Source organism: Erithacus rubecula (assembly GCF_903797595.1).
Source record: "Erithacus rubecula genome assembly, chromosome: 14".
In the NCBI taxonomy this organism is placed as follows: domain Eukaryota; kingdom Metazoa; phylum Chordata; class Aves; order Passeriformes; family Muscicapidae; genus Erithacus; species Erithacus rubecula.
The window spans coordinates 10,014,051-10,037,463 of record NC_136666.1 but is presented as its reverse complement, the minus strand read 5'-3'; the positions used below and the strand labels follow the sequence as shown (position 1 = coordinate 10,037,463).

At 40.6% G+C, this 23,413-nt stretch overlaps 1 protein-coding gene across 1 annotated transcript in view; it reads right to left on the bottom strand.

The window, feature by feature from the left end:
- Positions 1–5,277: 5,277 nt before the first annotated feature.
- ABHD17C (abhydrolase domain containing 17C, depalmitoylase) overlaps positions 5,278–23,413 on the bottom strand; it is a 29,357-nt gene continuing 11,221 nt past the window's right edge. The window contains exons 2-3 of the mRNA XM_079317542.1: positions 10,610–10,789; positions 5,278–7,890 (exon numbers count right to left, since the gene is read on the bottom strand). Of these exons, the coding sequence (XP_079173668.1) occupies positions 7,671–7,890; positions 10,610–10,789 (400 nt within the window). The 3' untranslated portion in view covers positions 5,278–7,670. The remainder of the gene's footprint in view (positions 7,891–10,609; positions 10,790–23,413) is intronic.

Sequence of the window (23,413 nt, the reverse complement as noted above, 5' to 3'; positions counted from 1 at the left end):
CTGCACGGATCCTGGGCATCCTGCACTGACCCCGGACATCTTGCACGGATCCTGGGCATCCTGCACTGATCCTGAGCAACCTGCATGGATCCCGGGCATCCTGCACTGACCCCGGGCATCCTGCACTGATCCTGGGCATCCTGCACTGATCCTGGGCATCCTGCATGGATCCCGGGCATCCTGCACGGATCCCGGGCATCCTGCACTGATCCTGGGCATCCTGCACTGATCCTGGGCATCCTGCATGGATCCCGGGCATCCTGCACGGATCCCGGGCATCCTGCACTGATCCTGGGCATCCTGCACTGATCCTGGGCATCCTGCACTGATCCCGGGCATCCTGCACTGATCCCGGGCATCCTGCATGGATCCCGGGCATCCTGCATGGATCCCGGGCATCCTGCACGGATCCTGGGCATCCTGCACTGACCCCGGGCATCCTGCACGGATCCTGGGCATCCTGCACTGATCCTGGGCATCCTGCCCCGATCCCGGGCATCTTGCACGGATCCTGGGCATCCTGCATGGATCCCGGGCATCCTGCACTGATCCTGGGCATCCTGCATGGATCCCGGGCATCCTGCCCCGATCCCGGACATCCTGCACGGATCCTGGGCATCCTGCATGGATCCCGGGCATCCTTCCCCGATCCCGGGCATCCTGCACTGATCCCGGGCATCCTGAACTGATTCCGGTCATCCTGCACTGATCCTGGGCATCCTCAGTTCATCCTGGGTCACCTGCACTGATCCCGGTCATCCTGCACTGATCCTAGGCATCCTGCACTGATCCCGGTCATCCTGCACTGATCCTAGGCATCCTGAACTGATCCCAGGCATCCTGCACTGATCTCGGGCATCCTCAGTTCATCCTGGGTCACCTGCACTGATCCTGGGCATCCTGTGCTGATCCTGCCTATCCTTCACCGACCCTGCCCATCCTTCACCGCTGAGTGCTGAGTGCCCCAAGCCCGACTGTCTCTCAGCCCAAGCACTGAGCGTGGTTCCTGGCCCAGTGCAGGACCCATCCCTACCAGGCTGCACCCAGCAATGCCCACCCCTCACCTGCCCTGCTGTTCTTGTCAACCAGCACCAGAAAGAGCATGAGATACCAAACCCACGTCCTCCTTGTGTACCTACCAGTTTGTTCCTCTTTGGGCTATAATGGCATTTTTCTTGGTTTAATCATTTGCTTCTGGAGCAGAGAGAAGGCCTTGGACTGCTGGGCTTGACACAATACTCCCATATTCCCCAGGAGCTGGAGCATCTTGTGCAGCAAGAACAGCTTCACCTTGTGCTGGATCCCCTGGAGGGCACTGATGTGAATTTTGAGCAGGTTGGCATTTTGATCACAGCTACAAAACCAAGAGAGATTCCAGGCAAAGCTAGGTCCAAAGGTATCTTTTAAAATATATCTGAAGAGTTTAAGGAATACTTCACAGGACCAATGCTTTTCTTGTGGCTTCTTGCCCAGGTTCTGACTTAGCAAACTTCTGTGATAAGAGAGCTGCTTCTGAACAGGCTGGAGGGTTTGTAAGGGCCCAGGAAGGATTTTCTTACTGCACAAGTTTTTCATAACCCATGTCTCACAGAGAACTTCTAGGACTCAGGCTATGTTCTAAAATAATTATAAATACAGTGAACCTATTAAACATAAGCAGCAAAGAATCCCAGAGAGTTTGTTTCTTCAAAATATGTGTGTACATAACTACATTTATGGATATTCTGCAGTCCTGGCTACACTCACTGCACCACTTTGACAAACACTGAATGTTCAACAGGCCAAATCAAGAGATGTACGATAGATAGGTTTTAGGTACTAAAATGTAATAATGGGTATATATAATTTTTCATTTAAAGTACTCTTTAATACTCAGGAAAACTATCTTCATTATTCATACAAACACTCAAAGACTACACAGATTTTCCCCTCCCCTCCTTCCCTCCCCCTAAAAAAACCCCTTCCCAATCACCAAAAGAAAATTTTCTATTCCATATTAATTTTCTGCAAAACATTTTTAAAAATTGCTAAAGTTGTTACTCTTGCTAAAGATTTTTTTTATACTTGATTAAGGAAGGAAACTTATACTCCTGCTGAGCCATTTGTACTTTGGGTCCAGCCCCAGGGTCCAGCACAGACTCTATTTTTCCAACAGATGTAAGCTGGGTTTAAAGGCTGTTTTGCTCTCTTGCTCTTTGTCTCTGCCTGCTGATTAAAGCCATTAGGCTGGTGTAACCAGGTGAAGCTGTGGCTGCTCAAAGGCCACAGCAACTTCATCCTGTTGATAAAAAGGTGCTGGTAAGGGACAGCAGGGGCTCTATGGAGCTTAAGTCTTCTTCTAAAGCAGTGCCCCTATCTAGTTCTCCTTCCTCCAGGCTGAGCCCAAAGGTTCAATTTACACTCTGGGAATGGATCAATAAAGCAATTACATGCAACATAAGTAGGCTGGGACTCTACCACAAGTAGGGCTGCAAACACAAAAGAAAGCTCTGATAATTAAAAGGGACAAGGAACCCAAAACTCAGCAGCATATTGCCAAGAGTGTTTGAAATGGTGAATGTTTTAATGTAACAACATACTGATGAAGGCTGGAGGTCATGTCCTGGAGCCCTGGAATGTGCCTGAAGCCTTCTTTTTCATTTCTAAGCAGAGAACAAAAATTTTTAGACTGTTTTTCTATTTCCTAGAGGGGCATCCCAGATCAGCATGTTTGAGAAGCTTTAGGTTTGTTATTTATTTGACTCAAGATTAAAGTTATCAACTTCAACTATTTGTGACTTAAGGTCCAGGGGATTGTTTTTGTATTTGTAATTGTATTAGATAAGCATTCTACTAATATGTTGGAATTTGACATATCAAAATGCCCATTCATGGCTGTAACTAATCCCTAAAAGATAACACTATTACTCAGCTTAGTCCCAGTAGTTATATTTTACAGATGGTCCATGCAGAGGATGTTAAGCACTGCTGCCATGCCACTGCTCCTGGTCTGAGCCAAAGGGAAAGGGTTTTGAGGCAGATCCAAAGCATTCCTAATGGCACTGTTACAGCAGGGCAACTTGAAATGTAAATGATGTTCAATCTTTTAGCAGGTCTGCAAGTCCTAAGAACAAACCGCCATGAAAAACATGATTTAGGATAAGCGAAACTATGTATTGATGTCTTCTTAGTTTAAAGCAGCCCTTAAACCAATACGGCCTAGAAACAAAAGGAGAAAATAAACGTAACACCCATTGCATGCAGCCACCTCCAATGACACAGCAAACCAGGCACCTATGTCTGCCTGGAAGTCCAGGTGCAATCCAGAGGGGTGTGTTCCTTCTGCTGCTTCTCCTGATAAAGCGAGGCTCAGACCCAGCGGCTCCGCTCCTCCTCCTCTCCCGGGACCGCCGCGGCTGCAGCAGCTGAGCCTCGCTTTATCAGGCGCAGCCCCGTCCCAGCGGGGCGAGCTCAGCCCGCAGGGACAGCAGCACACGGTTTTACTCTATAAAGGGACGCGATGCGCTCGCAGCCCCGCAGCGCCGGCCCTGAGGAAACCCACACCAAAACACCTCTACCCTTACAGGAACCAGAATGTAATTTATAACTGACCCACTAATGGGGTAGGGGTCTTCTTGGAATTTCTTTTTTTTAAGGACAGCAGGCATGTTACCCTTACACTTTCTGCAAAATTAATTTAATTACTGCAGAAACTCGTCTGCAAAACCAGACATCGGCAGAGTCAAAGGAGCAGGGCTCACTCCCCTGCTGCAAGGACCAGCTCCTGCTTTTTACTGCTGTACCAAAGTTGTGAGACCCAAGTACAACCTCCTGCTTTACAATTCACACCCATCCGACCTCAGTACTGCCGCTGGACTTGGAAAGCGACACAGACCCAGCAGGGAGTTTCTGTGCCTGACCTCATTCCCAACAGCCGAATGCCCACCATCAAAGAGCCATCCCACCCTCACCCAGTGCTGGACTACAAACGACTGCATTTGAGCTAAATTTCACAGCTAAAATGTTTAGAGAGTTCCACACAGGACATAGAGAAATGAGTTAAATGGGCTTAACTGAGATCAGTAGTTTGCTTTCACAAGAATAGACCTGGGGAAGAAAGAGCTTTCCGAGTGAGAACAATCAAGTTTTATGGCTGAACAAATAATCAGAGGAAGCAAGTACATTGGGTCTCTACTTCTATGTTTAGCACCATTTAGAAAAAGCAAATGCAATACAGAGTTTAAAGATGTGTACAATGCTAAGCATAAATACAGGTTTGGGTATTTAGAGTTCCAGGGTCAGCACCCCGAGCAGAGCTGCACAAATTACAGCAGTGACACGGAAAACGAGGAACAAAACCGCAGCAGAGGCAACACAGGTAACAGGCCTCCATGTGAGCACAAGTTAAATTTGTAACAGTTACATAAATTTTAAAAGGATACATATCAGACTCCTTGGAAAATGACACCTTTGAAGCTGTAACAAATATTCTCCTCTGTCTTTTCCAAAGTACAAACACTAGACAACTACTGACAGTAAACGGATGTACCACACCTTACCTTCCTGCAAACAAGCTGTACATCACCTGTGGCTGCACTACATGAACAAAAATGGTCAGTCACACAGGAAAAATGGACAGAGCATCCCCATCAACAACAAAATGTTTGTGATCACTCACACCTTTGGGAGACCCGTTGCATAATTTATCCAGGCACACAGAGCCATTTTTACAGTGACACCTTGATAGCTCTAAAATATGCAAAACAAGTTCTTGTAAAGGCCCACGTTATATATTTAAATTACAGCATGTTAGCAATTTGCTGGAGCAGACTATTTTTTTAAGCCCAAAATTTGTTTTTCATAACCTCACATCATTCCCTTTAATACCCTTAAAGATCAAAATATTTTTAAGAAAAAATTAAATTTTTTTTTTCTTTAAAATAATGAGGACCTGAAATTCACTGTCATGGATGAAATTGCAGCTTTATGACTTGACCACATTTTTTCAATAGCTCCAAGGTTGATCAGCAGAGTTTTGAAATGCTTGAAACCTTGGTACAAGTTTACAATACACAGCAGCTCACTGTTAGCATTTACTTTGTGCAGAGCATACATCAGAAAACTATTAAAAAAATTCAGAATTCATTTAAGAACTATTGGATGAGAATAGGGCTACGAGGAAAATTATTTAAGGGAACAAACAGGTAAACAAATTACTGAATTAAAAGAGAGGGAAGAAGATCCATACCAGTGGATCAATAGGTCATTAGTATTTTAATTAAGAGCAAAACATCTGTATTAATTTAATGCAGATGAACTTCATAAACCAAACTAGAAAATGCAGAAGCCAGAAGACCCAGGCTCCTCTGAGAATTAGATAAGCAGGAATTCAGGCAAATAAAAGAAAACAGAAGTGGAAATCCATGTTCAGCCACAACATCTGAATGTGTCTGCAACTGCAGAGACCATGGAACATAAATCACAATGCTGAATTCATATTCAGGGTTTTCATTAACAGAGGAATACAGGCAAAAAACAAAGCAAATGCAGAAACAAGTCATAAAATTACTTCAGGAATTGGAAAAGCAGAAATCAACAAACCAGTTTATAGGGAAAAGGTTAGAAGTATCAGTTTGTTAAAGGGTAGCTGCAGAGGGTCATGAGAAGAAGTGCTGCAGGCTGAGGTTTCAAAACAACACAAAGTTCAGTTTGGGTACCAAAAAAAAGCCAATTAGGTCAAAATCCTCCAACTCACTCCATGGACAGGCTGACCCTTTTAACATTACCTTAAATACCTGTACCACACTCAGCAGCTTGGACCCCACAGGGTACAGTCCCAGGAAGCTGCCACTGTGGATGTATGGAGGTACAACACATATAAAATCAGATAAGTATCTGAATATTTATTTAAAATACAGGAGGCAAGTGCTGAGCTTGAGGTGGTGATTAGGCAAAACCTGACAATTTTGGCTGGCAGAGTCACCAAGAGCTGGGGCCCTGCTGCTCAGGACAGTTAAAAGTCACAACTAGACAACACTGCCCAGATGCAGAGTCTAAGGACCCAGGTGATGTGGACAGGATGCATGTCCTCATTTTCCCTGGAAGTTAAAATACAAGTTTTTCCCCTCTTGTAGTAATAAGACCAAGGCAATAATTAAAGACAATGCACACTTGCAGCACTGAAAATTAACTGCAGGCCTGTTGCAGGAATTCATATCAACCATGTTCAGATATTTCTTCCAGGCAATGAATCATTTTTCATTACTAAGAACCAGCTGAACACCATTTAAACAAAACCTCTTGCACATTTGATTTACATACCCAGCTTACTCTATCAAGTGAAGTTTTCACACTTTCCTCATGAAAATTTTGCACCAAATAAGATTCCAAACTTGAGCAAGCTCTAATCCATGCATCCTTTATTCCATTACAATCACTGTGTTGCTTTCTAGCAACAGGACACAAACTGCAATCAATCGCAATCAATTTATACAACAATCTGAGGCTTACAGTACATTTAAGGCCTTGAAATTTGGAAAAATTAGACCTATCCTAGTAGTGTAACAATTTTTAAGTGTTTTGCATTTCTGATGCATAATCTGTGCGATTCCAGTGTCAAAGAATCAAATTACTTCTAAACTAAAAAGATCAGCTCAATGAAAATTTAGTTACATAATTCATCAAAACATAAATGTGTAAATTTTTTTTTTTTTTTTTGTCCTGGAAACTTTATAAAACTTTAATAGCAAAATAATATAGGGATAAAAACATATTTTAACAAAATGTATTCAATCATATACAAACCAGAATTTTGCAGTTTATTGTAACTAGACTTAAATTAAAACTACCAATTAAGAATCTATGCACAATGTAAATTCAAATATGTACAGTACTTTTAAAAAGTCTACAGGAATGCTTTACAGAAGGAAATGTCTTATGGCTATTATTCAGACAATCTGAATATTAAAATGAGTTTTCTAGTAGTAAATTTACACATTTATTTTTAAACAAAAGCAGTTTTGTCCCTAGATCCTTTAAGAATATTCCAGTTATGTTTATACAAGTAATGGAGAGGTCGTTACAGAATTTAGCCCCATATAGTAGTTTGTTTATTTTCAGGTAAAAGCATATTTAAATAATTTACTTGGGAAGATCAGTAAGTTAACAAAAGAACACTAGAAGGGAGGAGGGGGAACTTCATCACAATAACTTTCCAGTTACAATACCACAGCTAGAAACTTCACAGAGAAAGTACTCCCTTAGATTGAACCCATGATTGTTCAGAACAAGCTGTAGCTCATAACAGTTGTGTTCCCACTCTGAGAACACAGTGGGGAAAAAGTCTTTGTAGGACAGAATTATAAATGATCTGAAGTGAGACAGAGAAAACTGATCTTCAATTAATACAGCACTAGGTAAAAAGTGTCCCCATAAGCAGCTAGGATTCCCACTTCCTTCAGGGCAATGAAGCTAAAAATTGTTGGAATTACAGTAGTTGACCATATTTGTGTGCATTAGTAGAATCATTTCCAGATAGAAAAGACAAATTTCATCAGATGTTTGATTAGAACACCCTCAAGACAGGGTATTTCTTCATAGTATAAAGCTATTACAGCTATCCAGTTAAAGCATGTGCAAAACCAGGTAATTTCTTCCGTTCACAGTAACTGAGGTAAATCAGGTAGGCTTCTTCAGGAGTTGGGGAGTTCATGAGATATGAACTGTTTTAGTCTCTCTAAGTACTGTGCATAAAGCTCTATGTCATTATGCCCAGCCCCTTCCACCCAGAGGGGCTCCACTGCTCGTGGGCATCGCTCGTACATGGCCAGGCCATGGGAGAAATCAATCACCTCATCTTCAGTACCGTGGATGACCAGCACAGGAGAGGTCACTTTAGAGATCTTGTCAATGCTGGGGGAAGGAAAAGAAAGACACAGATCAGTTTGGGGCTTTCAGTTCCACATGATTAGAGAAAGCAAGCTTAACTGTTGACACACAACCCAGTTACCACTGCACGTTTTCAAAGGGCTGCAAACCACTGGAACTGTGCACGAGTGATATGGGACAAGGCTCATTCCCAAAAAATGTGAAAAAAGGAGCCTGCACTGCCATCACCACCATCCCACCCGTGCTAACAACAACAAGTTTGAGTGGGCAGCATGCAAATAAAGTTTTGCACCCAAAAACCCCCACCAAAACAGTGATTGCATCTATCACACAAAGCACTGTGAGGCAAGTAAGATTCCACGGGACATTCTGCAAACATGGACTCTTCTCACATGACACATTATCACCTTCCAATTTAACAGCTTAGGGACTAATTAACTACATTCCAGTCATAAGATTTTATTATTGGCTCATGGAGCTTGAACCTGTCTTTGAATCCCCAACTTATGCAGATTTAGCTAAAGGAAAACAATCTGTTCTGTACTGATCGTTTAAGTTCAAACAATGAACTAGAAAACTGTGGGAGAAGAGCATTACACAGGGATATTTAACTGCAAACCACAGAAATCACAGGGTTTTACTTTATGTAACCAGTCTCTTTGCCAGCTGTGACTGCAAAGTGGCCTTATAGTAACATTTTTCCTTTTCTCTAGCTACCTTTAGCAGACCAATATAGCTTGAGACTACCTGCCACAGGAAAATGAATTCTGAGGGAAGGCTGACAAAGGCACCTTCCCATCTAAGAGGTCAGAAAACCCCAATTATGAAGCATCCTGGCAGCACATGAACTTGCAAGCAGTGAACAGCAGCTTTCTCTGACTCTCCTCAAAGGCCCCAGCTTTTATTTTCAGACAGCCATTTCATGCTGGTAGTTACCAATGATTCCAAATCTGTGCAGAGACACCATGTGCTAATGAACTCTCAATTTCCTACCAGCTCCACTTCCATCAACAAATGGAGGAATGTGAAAAAATGAGTGCTGGTCCAACTCAATTTTATGGGAGGACAAATCTATTTCTTTATGGTAGCTAATAAAAGGTGTTTGGATTTTCCTGCTCCTGTAGAACAAGAAGACATGCAATTTTGGCATGATCACTGATTTTAAAAAATTATCAAGACTGCTTAAAATTATTTAAAAATACAGATGCCAGCATACCCTGACTTAAAACAGGTTCAAAACGTTTAATGAAAACAAAGTTAACTAAAAAAGATGCAAACTGAAGCAGTAAGCCTCACACTTACAAACCTCAGCATTTGGTATTCTAGAGAACTGTCATTGGTATTCCAGTGAACAGCTGGGTGTAAACCCATTTCTTTCTCTGTATCTATATCTCTCAAAAAAAACCTCTCATGCTTCATGCCATTTAAGGTACTATTTAAAGTAAAAATGCAGTCTTATTTCACTTTTCATGTGTGGAACTTGAGCTGTGTGCAATGATGCTGAATAAAAAAAAAATTATCCCAACATAAAAGAGGCATAAGAATAATGCAGATTTTGTTTTTCCCCATAATTTTCATCCCAAAATTAGTATCATAGCCAAATGTAAATACTTTATAATTCAATATGCTGTATAAACTGAAGTTTTAAGCCCATGAAAGGTCTGGTGTAATAGACCTATCAGCTACAGAGATGTTTATGCATAATTTTTGTGGCTAGACACTAAGTTCTCATTTATTGTAGGAAACCCCTTTCACTTCAGTGTTCATATAATGAAACTTTTTTTTTTCCACATATATTCACAGACCATTAAGCCAGATAATATTTATATTTTGCAGAAAATTGGAAGGTGTCCCATTGCCAACTCAGCAACTCATAAAGCAGTGTTTAAACTGCACATTAGCCTTGCTTAGTATTCTCAGCCACACAGCTCTGCAGCTAGAAAAATCTACTGAGACCAAATTCTCATGGAGTCCCAACATAAAATGCACATAATAGCAACTCTCTGTAGGTGCACACAGAACTATTTTGTTCCCCACTGTGAAGACAGACAGTTGAGCTGCACACATTCATAAAGTGCACTGCTGTTTATTTTCACTGCTCCCAGTACCAGGGAAGTCAGACTGACACCAATGAACAGCTCAGTAGGGCAAGAACAAAATACTCAAGTGCTATAGCACATCTGCTGTCACTGTTCCCATTCTCATTTTTCTTTTTAAAACTATTATTTGATTTGGCTGGTAACAGCTCATCACTGTTACTTCTGTAATCAGAGCTATGTTTAAGGCTTTAAGGAACACCAAGCTTTTTACCTGTGCTTCCCCCTGCCCTGCTATAAAGAGACTGGCTTCCCCTCTCATATTCTTCCATAACTTTAGATCAGATGAGAAGTTCTAAAAGATTCCTAGAGTATCTGCTCTTCCTGTGACCTCTACCATTCTCAAATATTTGGGTATTCCAGATCTTTGTTGCAATTGTTTTTCCAGTGAAAACTAGACTATAAAAGCAAATGTTTTACCTTAAAATCTGTTGTATATAGTTTTCTAGAGCTTCTTAAAACAAGCTTAATATCTTCTAAAAGATGGGACAGGGACTTTTTGTTTTGGTCACAAAATCAGGATCCTACAAAATCCCCACCAGGGAGGAACAAATACACGTCTGGTGTCTACTTACACCACCAGCCCCTTTTAAACACCTAGAGAGCATGGTGAGTATGGAAACCCCCCTTGCAGCAGTGACACATACCTTGGGAAAGCATCAAAGCAATAGGTTTTCCTGGTGTCAGGAAAAGCCACCCGTAATCCAGACATGAGGGGAGAATGGAGGATCACAGCTGCACACTCGTACCGAGATGCCAGGTCTACTGTAGGGACAGTACCAATGCTCTGGCCATACAGGATTATGTTCTCAGGGCTCACACCATACCTGCAGGGAAAAGGAAGATCTCTTTAAAATAAAAAAGCCAAAACACAACATGTTTCACATCAATTTCACATCACAGATGCAGACACCAAACCAACAAAAGCAGAGGGGGATAAAACCCAAAGCATCACTTCTTATCCTTTGTGGGTCTTTAAAATCTGTTCCTAGGAGACATGAACTTTAAATTTAACAACAATTCAGCAAATATTACACAGGTTGAAGACAGCTATCCTCAAAGAAGGAATGGCAGTTTGATCATTAATCTTCATCTTTTTCAGGAACAGCTCTTGTCTTTCACTCCACAGCACAGCACACTATAAATGAGACTTCCCCCTCTCCAGAGTCACTCTCAGGAATGGATGTCCTAGAGGCCAACAGCCCTTCCACCATTTAATAAGGCAGTTACTCCTCTGCCTACCTTTAACTCCATGCAGCTGGAATAAGAAGACAAAATTGCCTTGTTTGTGACAGCAAAGACAAGTCTGTTCATTTTTCCAGTTACTGATCAGTGTAAAATATTCCTCATTTTTCTTTGCCAGTTTAAAACAGGTAAAGTTTATTTTGTAACTATAAAAATACATCATTCCATAAAATGCAGGGTTCATAGCAGGTCCTGCATGATTCCCCAATATTCCCATCCAGTCTATGAAACTGTCCCAGCCTGTGTGCTGTTTCACACTACAAAAAAAGCTGAGAATGAGACTAATTCAGTTTTCATTTAACATATGCAAAACAGAAAGGAATTTGGAAAGGGCACAGGAAGAGGTGACAGTAGATAGGAAGAAATGAAGAGTATTTGGACACCAGAACTGTTAGGAAAGCTGCAAATCAAAGCTGTTACTCAGCTATAAAGTATTTACCCAGAAGATTTCTCTCTGTTAACTCTACCTCCCATTGCAAGCTGTATAATCAAATACAGAAGAGAACACATTTCTAGTAGAAAATAATTTGTGTAAGGCATGTCTTTTTGACAGTCTAAGCCATCTACAGTCCTGTGGTCACTGTTGTGGCAATGAAAAGTAAACACTGCAGTTTAGGCTATACCACATGTACACCTGGAAGATACCAATTTCCTTGTAAAGCTGCTTGCAAGGTGTATAGCAGGCCTGGAGAGTACTTGACTTTCAAGCAGCTAAATGATTTGGTATGTGTAAAAAGAGAAAATTACAACAGAAGAAAGATCAATTAATAATTAAAATTAAGAATAATCCAGTACTAATTGTCCAATTACAGGCTGTCAAGACTGTCTTGTTTCATGATGAAGTATAACTAGACTGGATTGCAGCCTCTGTGAAACTGAAATTTTCTTAATATTTTTATACTGCTGAGCATAAGGGTGCTTTTGGCATCTACAGTTATATGAATAAGCAACTGTATAAAAATATCTCTCCGGAGTAAAATTTTATCCTCTTGGTAACCAAGCAGCAGCTGATGCTGGCAGTCTGTCACCACAGCCACAGCCTGATGTTTTTAAAGAGATGTTGTGCAGCTCTTTCAGCAGATTTTTTTTCTCCCTTCGTGTTAGACATGGTCCAGCACACAGCAGGGCCTGTTTGACTTGGTTAACAGGAGCTTGGAACAAAGTCTTGTCATCACAGACTTCACTCCAGCTGCTGGGTGGGGAGGGCTGGAGGCATGCACCCAAAGGCACCACATGCATCCAGCCTATCTGCCAGCTGCTGCATCCTGTTAAAGACAGGCAGAAATGCATCAGCATCAGGGATACACAAGAAAACAGGACTGGAACACAATCACCTACATGGCATTTCATGGGGATGGAATGATATTAATGCTGGTATGTTTTGAAACTCCATCCTGAACTGCAGTATCATGTTAAATGTGACGTTTCCTTTCTAAAAGGTTTACAATATAAGCAGAATGTGGAAACAGATGTTTGAATGAGAATCACAGGATAACAGGACAGCATAGGGTGCTGCCTTAACTGATCTGCTTTAGACTCACTCCTTTTGATGCCATTTTGTTTCTGAAAACATCTCATATTATTAGATAAATACCTTGATGTTGTGGCAATAGGTACTCTAAAGAAAAATCTGTTTCACAGTATACCAGGTCAAGCCAGATACAATCCATAGCATCATTTAAAAAGTTCAGAGATATGTCTAAACCTGTAATAGTTCTTCATCACTATAACTATTCAATATCCAACTCCACAGAAAGGAAACGTGACTATCTGGACAAAATAAATAATTGTAAAAGGGCATTAGGGCACTGAGTTAGAGCACTCTTACCCTATCTTTAGAGCAAATGTCTTTTCTGCTTTACATTCCTACTGACTGACAATAAAAATCTCTAGGGCAGCTTTATTTATGGACAGTTCCCCTTTTCAAGACAGATGAGTTACTGTAACAGATTTATCTTTTTAAGCTCTCTACCATTAGGTCATCACTCAGCAAGTGAGACATCGAGCTTACTGCAAACATCAGCACAAACAGCTAAACGTAAATGCAATATTTATTTAGAGAGGCCAAAGGACACAGGACAAGCCATGAGCAAAGGCCATGAATAATTGAGCTGTGCAAGGTCCTTGAGCTGAGGGCCAGGGCTTGGCTTTGTGATCCTCTGTCCTCAAACACTGCCCAGTAGTGATTCAGCAAGCACAGCTCAGCCCAGGTACAAACCCACCTGGGGGCTTTGTCTTTAAAACACAACACTCTGAAAGCAGAGGATGGGTTCCTCCTCAGTGTCTGTGAACTAGTACTTAGATCCTTGCACAACAGGAGCAGTGATACAGAAAGTGAAAGAGGGGAAGAGCAGACATGGGTAAGAAGGTGGCAGTGAAAGGGAAACTAGGTGACACAGAAAAAGGGAAAGAACATGGTAGAAAAAAGTAAAAGACACTCTGGAAAAAGAGGAATCCTGTTACAGTCTGCTCTCCTATTAAGGAAGAAAGTCTTTCCACCAGTTAAACAGCAGGTCCTAAAAATAACTTCCTTGAAACACACAAGCTTTGGTCTCTGTAGAAACAGAGCTCCATCCGACGGAGCAGGAGAGCCAAGTAAAATTTCTGGATATGCTTGGGCACTTCTCCTGTGGAGCCCCACCAGAGAGTTCTAAACAAGCAGGGCAACACAGCAATGTGGAAACCAGCCTTCAGCAAAGCCAAAAGCAGGAAACAACTCAGTTACCATGGGCATATGCAAACCCTTGCTTTGACAAATGGGGAAAAAGAGAAGAAAAAAGGGCAGGAGTGCTTTTTTCCCCAAAGGGAACTCCATTACTGCAGCTACTGCTGTATAAGTGGTGCAAGCATTTCTGCTCCCCCCTACCCATAAACACAGGTGGCAAAGCTCAAAGCTCTCCAGTCTACTGCACTCTCAATAAGCCACAAATACACTGTGTGGCTTACAGATTCTATTTGTGTGCAGAAAAAGCCCCAGCAACCTTCACAAGCAGTACAGCTTTATACCTAGAGCATCAGGCCAGGTCTGGCTAAGCCCAAAACACCCCACAGTCTATAATAACAGTAGTTTGTTGGTTTTTTCCATAGTGTTACTGCCTCATGAAATCAAAATGAGGTTTACCAGCAGTTCTGGTCTCCCCATACTAGCACAAACTATGTGCATAGAAGCTGGTTATTAAAAATGCACATCCCAGACTCTTCTATTTATTCCTTCACAGGGTAATGAGAGACCTCAGTCATGCCAGCACATCAGTGGGATACAGGAGACTGGGAATACTGCTGACAGGGAGCACAGCAGAGGAGGATGAGATACTGCTTCTATTTCCCCTGCTTGGCTGTATGGCTGTGGCTTGGGCCATGTCCCTCCTCAGCTTCCTCATACATCACCAGCGATGGCATCAACTGCTATGCAAAGCACCTCAGACTTTCTGGATGACAGCAATGTGCAAACTATGTATTATCTCAAAGCATCTTTAATTATGAGCCTGAGATACTGAATCCCTCCTCCCTGCAGGGTTCCAGCTTTGAGCCATAGAGCTGGAAAGTTTACCATTGCTATTTTTACTGTCTCCTTGCTCAGTGGAGAGTGCCAGTGAAATGCTGCTACAGGGACTCCAGACGTGTCACAGCTGAAGCCCTGCAATGCCCATGGCCAAAGCTGCCAGTCCTCAAAAGTGTCAAATATATATTCATGAAGAAGGCTAGTCCCTTTTTCAGGCTTATTGAATCCATAAAGTTAACCTCACCTTGAATTTTTATGATATTTATCCCATTATTCCTCACCTGAAAAGGAAAGCACAGAGAGCTGCCTGTATACAGCAACAGCAATAAATTAGTTTTCAGAAACTGTCTATGCAGAGTACTTTGGTGGCACAAATCCCACTCCATAATGCTGTTGAGCAGTGTTTAACTGCTGCTAAACTAAGGCAGGCACTGATGGGTGAGTTCTTCCTCACAACACATAAGTACATAAATTTACAAGGCCAGGAAAATGAGGTAAGCAGCTCCTGCATTCTCATGGGGGGACTGAGTCAAACTGGGCACTCCTCTCTCCAGCAAACACCAATTAAATAAATCATTTTCAAGACACAAAGAAAATCTATCACACATTAGGAATAACATAAATCATGCCTCAATTTGGAGGAAATAGTGACTTCTGGAGTACCTTTACTAGAATATATACGTGCTCAGTTCCTCACAACCTATTCAAGTCTGCTTCTTTCAGTTTACACAAACCCATTTGTCACAAAATACTATTTATCACCTTTTCAAAATGTATTATCTCTATGTTTAATAATCCAGAGAAATTTAGATCACTTGTTAAGAACCATGGATAGGTATTCTCTAGAATGATTATACACTTCCATGTATATTTTCTGAAACAACTCACTCTTTAACCCTGTATAAATCTAAAAATGTAATTTTGGGAATAGAAAGAAAACCAAAAATCCTCAATTAAGTCACACATTGAGATTGCATATATTGAGCATGAGTTTATGTTGCATGATTTTACGTTAAAATAAATCAACACTAGCTACCTAGTCAATAATGATTATTGCAAGAAATTTAAAATATCAGAACACTGAATTTTGCATTGTGTTTCAGCAAATACCACTCCAACATGTCAGCTAAAATAACAGAGAAATTACAGATTTTTCAGTCTAAATGCCAACATTAAATTGAGAGGAATGTATTAGATTAAGGATTTTGTGAGTTAACCGTAACAATTGTCAAATGAGAAAAACCAGATTTCGAGATTCACAGAAAACCCTGGCACACAAAAACTGTCCCTGTGCCAGTTTCTCCAGTTTCCTTGAATTCACACACATAGGTCTAAAACTCTTCACTGTTTTAGTGACACTGACTCTTTCAAACATGAGATTTCCTCCTTCTCTACCTTCTTCCTCTCCAAGCCTACAAGTACTATGCAATTCAAGTTCAGGTACACCACACTCTATTTCACTTCACATTTTCATGGAGCTAAGAGCCAAAACTGGTTTATGAAGCTGAAAAAGAGAGAGACCAATTTTTACGGCTTATGTCCCAGCACTCTGTCACAGGAGCAGACAAGTAATTCCACAAATGTGTTCACTCTCAAAATAATTTAAATGGCTGACAGAGAAATTTAATCAAGGACTCCACCACAGTTTTATATCACTATTATTTTTACTACCACACCAGTCATTTGATTATGCCATGGAGAAAGCTCAGTGCCAACCAATATAAGCTAATAGTGGAATTACAGAACGAACCTATGACTCTTGAAAATGCCCTCTTACAGGAAATTTTGGAAGTTATTAGCAAATATCACACTCCTACAGGCTTGCTGGACTCTGTGACTACAGCACTAATCCAGTGATGTACCAGCTCTTCTTTTCATATTAATAAAGTTTATCAAGTGGAAGCAACTTCCAGGCACTTCTGAGAATGATCATTTGCCCTGCAGTACATGAAATTATATTTCAATTATACCAAAGCATGAAATCACTGCAACTGGTTCTTGATTACTGTCCTGGATAATCAGCAATCTGTTATCAAACACTGAAAACTGTGCTCACAGTTCAACCAAGTCCTGACAAGGATATTGAGTATCACTGGAGAGCTCAAGCATCCATGACAAAACAGGGATCTACAGGCTGCTGAGTAGTGAAGCCACTGCAAGTTTGCCCTGAACAACCAGGGTAGGTAAAGGTAAATGGCATTTCATGGCATTCCCTAGTACAAACTGTAATGAGATTACATTTAAAATAAATTGAATTATGCTAATCTGCACTGAGTGGCTTTGGGGTGACAGCTGGATGACTTTTTTTTTTTTAATCCAAATAATACTGGTTTGTCTAAAAATTGCTCCTTTTTGAAATACAACCTTAAGCCACTTTTTGTTCATCCACCTCAAACACAGCTCCTGAAGTTATCATATTTCAAAGTAGGAAACACCTTCTCTGACTAAAGTAAAACTACTCAGGACTCAGAGCAAGCCAAGTGCTCTTAAACAGTAAATCCACTCCCCTCCTTTCCCCCCCACCCAGTTTCACCATTACCAGGAAGTTCCTTTTCCCCCAGACAAAAAAAAAAAAAATAAAAAAGGCAATCTGTTTGCAGATCTATTTATGTCTTTAAGGAACTAAAAAGTAAAACCTCCTTTGTTTTACTGAGGGCTCAACTGTATGCATAACACAACTTTTCTCCACCACAATAACCCAGGATAGAGATTTTGGTGTTTGGTTTATGATAGATTGCTCATTTGTCCACCACATGAACTAGCAGTTTTATGTATAAACAACAAACAGATTTGGAACAGTTGCTTCTGCCTGACTGAGGGTTTGGTTTTTTTTTTCTTTTTTGGTTGGTTGTTTGGTTTTTATTTTCCTAGATAGCAGGGAAGCAGGAAATAGAGTTTTCATTAAATGTGCACTGAAATTTAAGCAGGAACTTGTGCCAAAGGCTTGCTGATGTAAGAGAATAACTTAGCCCCTACAAGCATTAATTCTTTCATATTGAGTGAAAGCAAGAAGGCCACTGACAAGCAAAGAGGACTCCTGTAAAACATCCAAGAAAAATGAGCATCTGTTAGACTCCTACCTTCACCATTCCACTGCTCTATGACAAAAGAAGAATAATACCCCAAACTCAGTGCACACTTATGCAATGAGGAGTGAGCACCTTCCTTAATTAACTCCTAAATAACCACCTCTAAATGTTGGGGGCTGTTTTATTTCTCTAATCACAAGGGCAAATATAAACCAAACCCACTGCAAGTTTAAATACAAGAAGATAATGAAATATGACTTAAACACATGGATATATTCAAACATAATTCCCACTGCCCCCAACTTTCTTTGCTTTAGCACCCTTAAAAATCAGTTCTGCAGACAACACTGGCACAAGACTACAGTTTTGAATATGAACAAACATGGGAGCTCTCTACTCATCATAGTTTCCTGCTTCTTCCAAAGTGCTTTCTTAGACCAATCTTGATTCACACCATTAGGTCCCATGGCGCAACAGGTAAATGGCATATAAAATGAATTTTTTATTTCAGTTATTTTAAAAATAGAGCATTGGAATTAACATCAATGAAGCATTTTGCATTTAATTACGATGCTCTGTAGCAAATAAACCTGGAATGCAGAAGACTGGAAACTTTTGCTGGCCACTGAGCCACTGAGCACTCTTTATGACCATAGCATCAATAATTCACAAATATTCAGTCAGCTACTTCTACTATATACTCTTTACTGCAAGCAGTGTACCAAACCTATACAGTCATTCTCTGAGGTACACTTAACTGAGACAGCAGAAAAAAAATCAGCTACTTTCACAGAGCAGCTCAGTCTACAGCATCTTCTGAAGGAATCCATTATCTCACCTCTCTCCTGCTGGGGTATTTTTACTTCAACTGCATACATACCCTATGCTCTAACACAGCAGAGTTAAGATAAATGAAAACTACTCACAACACTTGATGTGAAATTAAAACTTCATCCGTCTTTTTACTGTTGCAAAAAGGCTTCACTTTTGGGCATCTTACACTCAAAATCTGAAAATAAGGTAAAGTACTCCCTAAAATTGTGCACCTGGTAAGAGTTGTTATGAAAAACAAGAAATATTTTATTATATTCACGTGCATTAAGATACTATCTTTTAATGTAAAGACTTCAGTTAAAGCAAGTGTCAGCTAACACAGAAGTTGATTCCTTAGGAGACATTAAGCAAACCTGAGTGCAAATTCTAATGCCAGTTCTGCACTCCCACAAGTTTTATGCTTTCATAGCTGTTTCTTCGATTTCAGCCACATCCAAACTGGAGAGCCTTGCCTTATCCTGAGGCTGAAATTTCACAGTGAGCCAGTGCATTTTGGCTCACCTCCCAAGCCCATCACATAACCCTCCTCACCAGCCTTGGCTCAGCACTGGGAAACTGAGGGTTTACAAGGCTGGAAGGAACAATCCTGCATCTCCTTCTCAGTTCTCAAAGCATTTTTTTTCAGGAGCACTGTCTCAATCTTCTGGTATTTCCATGTGTTCATGAAAGCCCCTCTGACACCTGTCTTGAGCACTGCTCTTGCCAGGACTCCTCACATCAAACACCAACTTCTTGATGTGTTTCCCTTACCCTACACACCCAAAGCACCAGGCTGAGGTGAGGCCACCCTGCTGTGGCACTAATTAATTACCATGAGCTGCACCTTGCAAGGCTTCAGCCTCTGACTCATGACCTGGAATCATTCATGGGAGGAGCACAGTGGCTTTTGACCAGAGCTGCTGCCTGCTCCACCCAACTCCAACAATTCCCCCCTTCCACCAGCTACAGCCCCGCTGCCCACAAAGCAGGGAATAACTGCTCCAGTGCACAAACCAAGTCAAGACTAAAAGAAATGGCTCCAGGTGTCTTCTTTCAATGTATCAGGCTGTAGTATCTGAAAACAGCTATCACTGTATAAGTATAGAACAAAACAAGACTAACTTAGACTGTAATGGATCAAACTCACTAAAAATGTCTCACCAGAAGGTTTGTACAGCTGTTAGTCACACACACTGTAACTTCATAAAAAATATATTCTTGACCTAAGGATCTTAAACTAGAAGTATATCTATAAATTTGCCTGAAGGCAGTTAGTGGCCTGGGTGCTATAGCAGCATTAAATGGTTTGCTCACGGTGGAATTAATACTTTGGTGACTAATATTTGGAAGATTAAGTGAAAAAAAATCAAAGCAGAGCACTCAGACTGATAGCTACAGATCTTGGACCTTGAACTGCTCAGGTAATGAACCTACCACTCTTTGAATTCAAAATATTTTCTTTTGTGTGTTGTTCTTCTGCTTTGTGGTTTGTTGTTGTTTGGGCTTTTTTCCATTCTTGCCTTCCTTTTGCATGCTCTTTTATATGTTTATTGCAATTCTGTTTGTGTTTCAGTCTCTAAGTAAAAGCTATTTCATCTACAGGTTTTACTAAGAACTTCACATTCTCAAATATTAGCAGCATTAAATGACTTGGTCTTGCTACGATTATTTGATAGAGCTGACAAGCCATTAAATGTGAAATATGTGGCACTGATACAGCATTTTCCTTTCATCACTTACAGACAACTGTAGCTGTATCTAAAACACAATATAGTAAAAATAAATAAAAAAAAAAATCCACGTGTTACCCCCCCTAATGCTTACAGAGGAGAACAAAGAAAAAACTGAACTACACAAACAGCAGGTGCTGGTATCTAAAATCCTATTACAGCAGACATTTTCATTCTGTTCTTCAAAGACCTCTGCCAATCTGAATGCTGTCTCTCCCACAGAGCACCAGAGCTGGAGTCCAAGAGGATTACACAGGAGCTGGAATGGATAAGGCCTTGCAGGAATGCAAGCAGACAAACTGGATGCAGCATTTCTTCCATGCAGAAGCATTAGTGCAGCTCAGGCAGTGATTTGAGTCTCTAACAGAATAGACATGAGAGAGCAGAAAGGCAGGATGGAGAACAAGGATGGCAGAGAGGTCCTGAAACAAAAGTGATCCATGACAGAAAACTGGTCCAGTGTTCCTAAAAAGGATCAACAGCAAATGAAGGCATCTGTCCTCAGAACACAAGTCTTTCAGCAGCCAGCATTGTATGAAGATGACTCAGCTGGCAGTAAGATCTCTCTCTCCTTTATAAACTTTCATTAACATGCCCAAGCACTGTAGAAGAACCAAGTTGTTAGGTAAGAATGAGCTCCTCTCAAAGAAATGCAGTATCTCAAACACTGAAGGGCTCTATAGAGAAGCCCAGTGCAGAAGTGTTATGGTGTGTGTTATCCAGGAGGCCACACATCCCCTTTGGATAGTCCTCCTTCAATTCCCTGGAAACATTTCTGGTTTCTCTGAGCTACTCTAACCATTTCCACAGACTTGAAGAAATACACTATTTTCTTTTGATTTAAGAATCAAAACAATAGGCACTTCCTCTGCATTGACATGTCTCATGAATCATAAATAGGAAAAAATCCTACTTGGATAAATGACACTGTAACCTCTATTTTTCCCCACCCCATGGTAAGTGGAGAAAACACATATCAATTTTTTATTTGCTCAAAACACTGAGCTTTGTCACGGTGTGAATCTGCATACGTTTAAACATCTGCTTTCAAAAAGTGCCAAATTCACAGCCTCACAGAGAAACACAACTCTCCTGATGAATCTCTCCTGCCTCTCTCAATTATCCATTTTCAAGTGGATTCGTTGAATATTCCACCAAATACCAAGAATGGTAAGCGGCAAATGGAAGATGACAGTCATTTCATAAAAGCAATTTATTACCTGAAAAGATTCATCAAGTATCTTTTCAGAGACAAGAAAACCTCAGTGTTCTGTTTTTTTCTGTGCCATTTTAATATTGGCAGTCTTGACTTTTAAATCAGACTCATCTATTCCTTTCTTCCCAAGTATACTCATCTTGCACATGTTCCTTTAATGAACTTTTAGCACAATCAATGTTCAACCCCCAGTAACAGTCAATATAAACCTAAGATGATTAAAAAATATATAGCAATCACCAGGATTAAGAGTACCATATGCTTTAGAACAGCAGACCACAGATAACTAGTTCAGAGCTTAAAAATCAAATTTCCTAGCCACAGCCTTTATCACCACAAACCCAGGGGCTAAATCCCTCTTCACTTCCCCCAGTAAATACTACTTAGAATTCTGCACAGTAAAATTTAGCGCAAAGTTTCTTCTGTGTACTTCTGTTTGGTTAAAGTGCTTATAAAACCTGCCTTGTGCTCACTAAGAAACTAAAAAGATAGCACAGAAAAGTAATTTATTACAGAAATATTTATCAGCATTTAATGATATGTAGAAACATTGAACATCAGTAAACTTAACCTGTCTTGAAGCAACACATGTTATTCTAAATAATGAGAAGAGTAAGTTGAAACTAAGATGAGAAAATTCAGTCCTGAAACCAGGTCATATATACTCATTCAGTGTATCCAGCTGTCTTATCCGGGATCATCAGAGTCTGTGGAGTAAAAGACATTTTGCCCAGATTGTGTAAATAAAGAGGTTTTAACAATGATCAAACAGTACACTTGGAGACTTTGTTTTCTGCCACCACACCTAGTTAACAGGGCCAATTGCTTTTGTAGTTTTTTAGTGAAAGATCTCTTTCTAGCCAACTTTTTCCTCTCAAAAAAAGATGCTTACCAAGCAATTACCAGCTATGCCACAAGAAGCAGAAGTACCTCAAAGTGGATCAAGGACAACTGTTAATGCAATCACTTAATATCATTATTTCAGCTGATGCTAAAGGTAGAAACTGGTCTGCAGCTGCATCTTAGAAATTAAAAAAAATAAAAAAGAGAAGAAAAAGCAGCTTCTGGATGTTACTCAGGCCCCTATTTGCTTGTCACTGATACAGTCCTTGTAATGCCTGTAGGCTCCCTACTTGACTGCATGGAGTATCACCACAGAACAACTGGTTATGCAGGAAAAAATGTCAGCAATCCCAGCCCATGCCACACCGGCACTTAACTGCCTCCCAATAAACCAGCACAGCACAAAGAAGTCTTGTGCTGCTGGGGTTTCTATTTTTGAAATAACAGATAACAGCACAGTGCTTGGAAAAGAAGTGTATTAATGTCTATGTTACTACCCAAGTTGGCATTTGGCCATGTAGGTTTTCTGCAGTTCACAATTTCACAACATGGACACTTTCAGCCACAAGCTACTACTCTTTACTCCCCCAACACACATTTTTTCTATTTATCTCTGCACAGTTCCATTTTACAGTTTAAATGGATACAGTATTTCCCTTTCTCCTAATACCATAAAGCTTCCAAGAGAGAGGCAAAAGAGAAACATGAAATGAGAATTTAAAAATAAATTTAAGGAAGAAGGCCTGTTCTACAGTGAAGAACAGGAAAGCACATAGCTCACACAACCTAGAAACACCAGAAATAGTGGAAAGATGAAAAACAGAGAAATAGACAAAAAACAGTGCCTGCTAAATCCTCCTCTGCCCCTCAATTTCAGTAATTAAATGAGCTAAGTTTAAGCTAACACTGCTACCTTTATTTCAAATTAACACACATATTAATGTACTAAAAAAAGAAAAATAGAAAATTGTTGTGAAAAATCAACAAAAGAGAATAGTAATCTTTAATGCAATTTCTCCTGCTGCTCAAATGCAACAAATTTAGAAGTATATCCAGGTAAGAAGTATCTACTT